Source organism: Loa loa (assembly GCF_000183805.2).
Source record: "Loa loa unplaced genomic scaffold supercont3.849, whole genome shotgun sequence".
Taxonomy (NCBI): Eukaryota; Metazoa; Nematoda; class Chromadorea; order Rhabditida; family Onchocercidae; genus Loa; species Loa loa.
In genome coordinates this window covers 5018-7677 of record NW_018109029.1, presented here as the reverse complement: position 1 = coordinate 7677, position 2660 = coordinate 5018, and the positions used below count along the sequence as shown (strand labels likewise).

The following is a 2660-nucleotide window of genomic DNA, read 5'->3' as shown; positions in this document are numbered from 1 at the left end:
AAGTCTCTTGTCAAGAAGTGGCTAACAGATGTTATTGAAATACCGCGGGTGGCAATAAACTCGACGGAACGAATGCAAAATTCATGTCTTCACGGACGCTTCAAACGTAGCATATGCAACAGCGATGTATGTTCTAAACAGCAGTGCTTTTCGCTAAACCTAGACTGACTCCAATAAAGGAATGAGCATATATTGATTGGAAGTGCCTGCGATACCTATTGGTGTACAAGCAGTAAAGCTTGTCATGCAGCAATTAGAACTAAACGGGTGTCCAATAACTCTTTGATCGAACTCGAAATATGCACTATGTTGGATACAAAATCATTCAAAATTGCTGCTAAGATTCGTACAGAATCGGGTAGAAGAAACAAGGAAAGCAAAAATAGTGTCCCAAGTATGTCCAAGTGTCCCAACGACATGTCCGATATGTCCCAAGTGAGCATAACCCTGTGGATGTTACTACAAAAGGGCTTCTTGTAGGAAAACTAAAGGAATACAAATTATGATGGAAAGGACCACAATGGTTAGGAGAACCCGCAGCTAAATAGCCTTAATTGGAATATCAGACCATGAAAGAATGTAAGAACTGAATAAGACAAATAATGAATTTTATAATGGTATTTCTACAGGGGTAAAATGCTAGCTTCGGTAATGACCTGTAAATACATTTGCGCAAGCGGAAAGTGATTTGAAAAAAATGCGTTCGTGGATTGAATTTGAATTCAAACATAAAAACAAGCTAATTTAATCAAATTGCGGCAAGAGAGCGTTATGGGTCGGAACAATTTTTTTTGATCTTTATCACTCGTCTTTATCACTTATCACTTATCTTTATCACTTATCTTATCACGAATTAATTATTTTACCATTTGCACATTTACAGTTCTCCTGATTTCACTTTATCAAATTAAAAGAGTTTTCCATAAACAGAAACGGCTTCTCCTCCAAAATAAACGATCTTCCATCTTCCATTGTACCATAATTCATCAGTGTTGCTGCAATCATTCCACAGAAATAATAATGCAAATTACTTATCTAACAGAAAGAAGCCAATAAATGAAATCTACAAGTTATAAAATGAAACTTCTCGAAATGATTAATCATTAAGCATTAAATAATGCTAATAAATCAGTTTTGTGTGAAATGAACATACATTCGTTTACTTTTGTTGTCACTATTAATCGACCATCTTCCCATAACTCATCAGCTTTATAATCTGTGATAACCTCCGCGGCTGAAATTAATGCTATAACTAGTCTGATAAAATTAATTGAACAAGGGAGAACCTTTGAGATTTGGAATGGTTATTATTATCGCCTTGACTTATCAACAATAAGAAACTAATTTTCCACTATTTTGAATTTCTTCCCTCCAAAGAAGTAAAGTAGTAAAGTGACTCTCGTTGTCTCTGCCTCAGAAGTAAAATCAATGGTATTCGAACTAATGCAGTTACCACTAAAATTACTTCTCCCATCAAATACTGTTTTACGAGAAATCCCAAATGAAAAAGCTGGAATGATGCAGAATGCAATATGTACATAGCTGTATTTTGTTTGGTGGGAAATCAGGATGGTAGAAATGTGAGATGCATACCTACTCCTTGATCTCCCGCCTGTCCTCCTGCTCCTCTACGTGCGGCTGGGGCGGCAGCCTGGCAATAGATGAAAAAAGCAATATGTACTATTAACTTTGCCATATTTAAAATCGTTTGTATAATAATTTCGATGTTTTCTAAAGACAAGTTTTACTTTATTGAAAAATAGCAGCCATTTTAAAAAGAGTCTTAGTTAAACGCTCAATGATATTTTCCAAAGCATTAGAAATGAAAAATGTGCAGGAAGTGGAAATTTGGGAAATTCCGCATTTTATTAACAGGCTCTTATTTCTTTTTGGAGTTAATAAATTTTCGAACTGTGAGTGAAGCGACTATGTTCCAGCCTGCTATAACTTTGAATTTACGTCTTATTAACCATCAAGTGGATTACCATCTGATCGGTTAATATTCTCAGAAATCGTTTCAACTAAAACTTGGCATGCGTATTTTCTGGAACATATTGGTTTTCCAAAATTTCTCAAATCCATTTTATGATATTTAGGAAAATAACCGCAGAAAGCTTCGAAAAATTAATACTTAAATCAGCTTTTATTATTGAATTCGAGCTCTCACGTCATATGGCATAATAATGATTGAATAGAATGTCATGTGAATGTCTTATAATTCATTACAATACAGTAAATATATTCTTGAACAATATGTCATTAAGAGCGAATATGTTCTGAAGTAGAACGATCGACAGAAAATCTTTATTGATAGACACAGTGTCTATGAGTATTTTTTAAACAATGAAAGAAGAAAAAAGTGGCGGAACGCTGAATGGTTGAAGACTTAGCAACAGGGCTTTTTATACCTCCGTAGCGGAATCCTGAAGCATATCCTCTTTTAATTATTCCGACGAGGTTTATCAGCTGACCACAGTATGAAGATGTCAAAAAGAAGACATCAACGTGTAGAAAACAGTTCTACAATGTTTTCAATCTACTATAGTAGCGAAAGATACCAAGGGATATGACGCTGAAATATGAATAGCATAAGAATAGCAAGTTCTTATATTCAAAACATAGAATGATTCACATAGGTATTGAGAAGTGGGAATGTTGAC

General features: G+C 34.7%; 1 protein-coding gene across 1 annotated transcript; it reads right to left on the bottom strand.

Moving 5' to 3' along the window:
* Positions 1-775: 775 nt before the first annotated feature.
* On the bottom strand, positions 776-1736 carry LOAG_18998 (hypothetical protein). Its single transcript, XM_020451657.1, has 3 exons — positions 1594-1736; positions 1154-1234; positions 776-995 (listed from the first exon to the last, which is right to left on the bottom strand). Exons 1-3 carry the CDS (start codon positions 1694-1696, stop codon positions 895-897), a joined length of 285 nt encoding a protein of 94 aa, XP_020304543.1. The 5' UTR covers positions 1697-1736; the 3' UTR covers positions 776-894.
* Between the last annotated feature and the right edge of the window lie 924 nt (positions 1737-2660).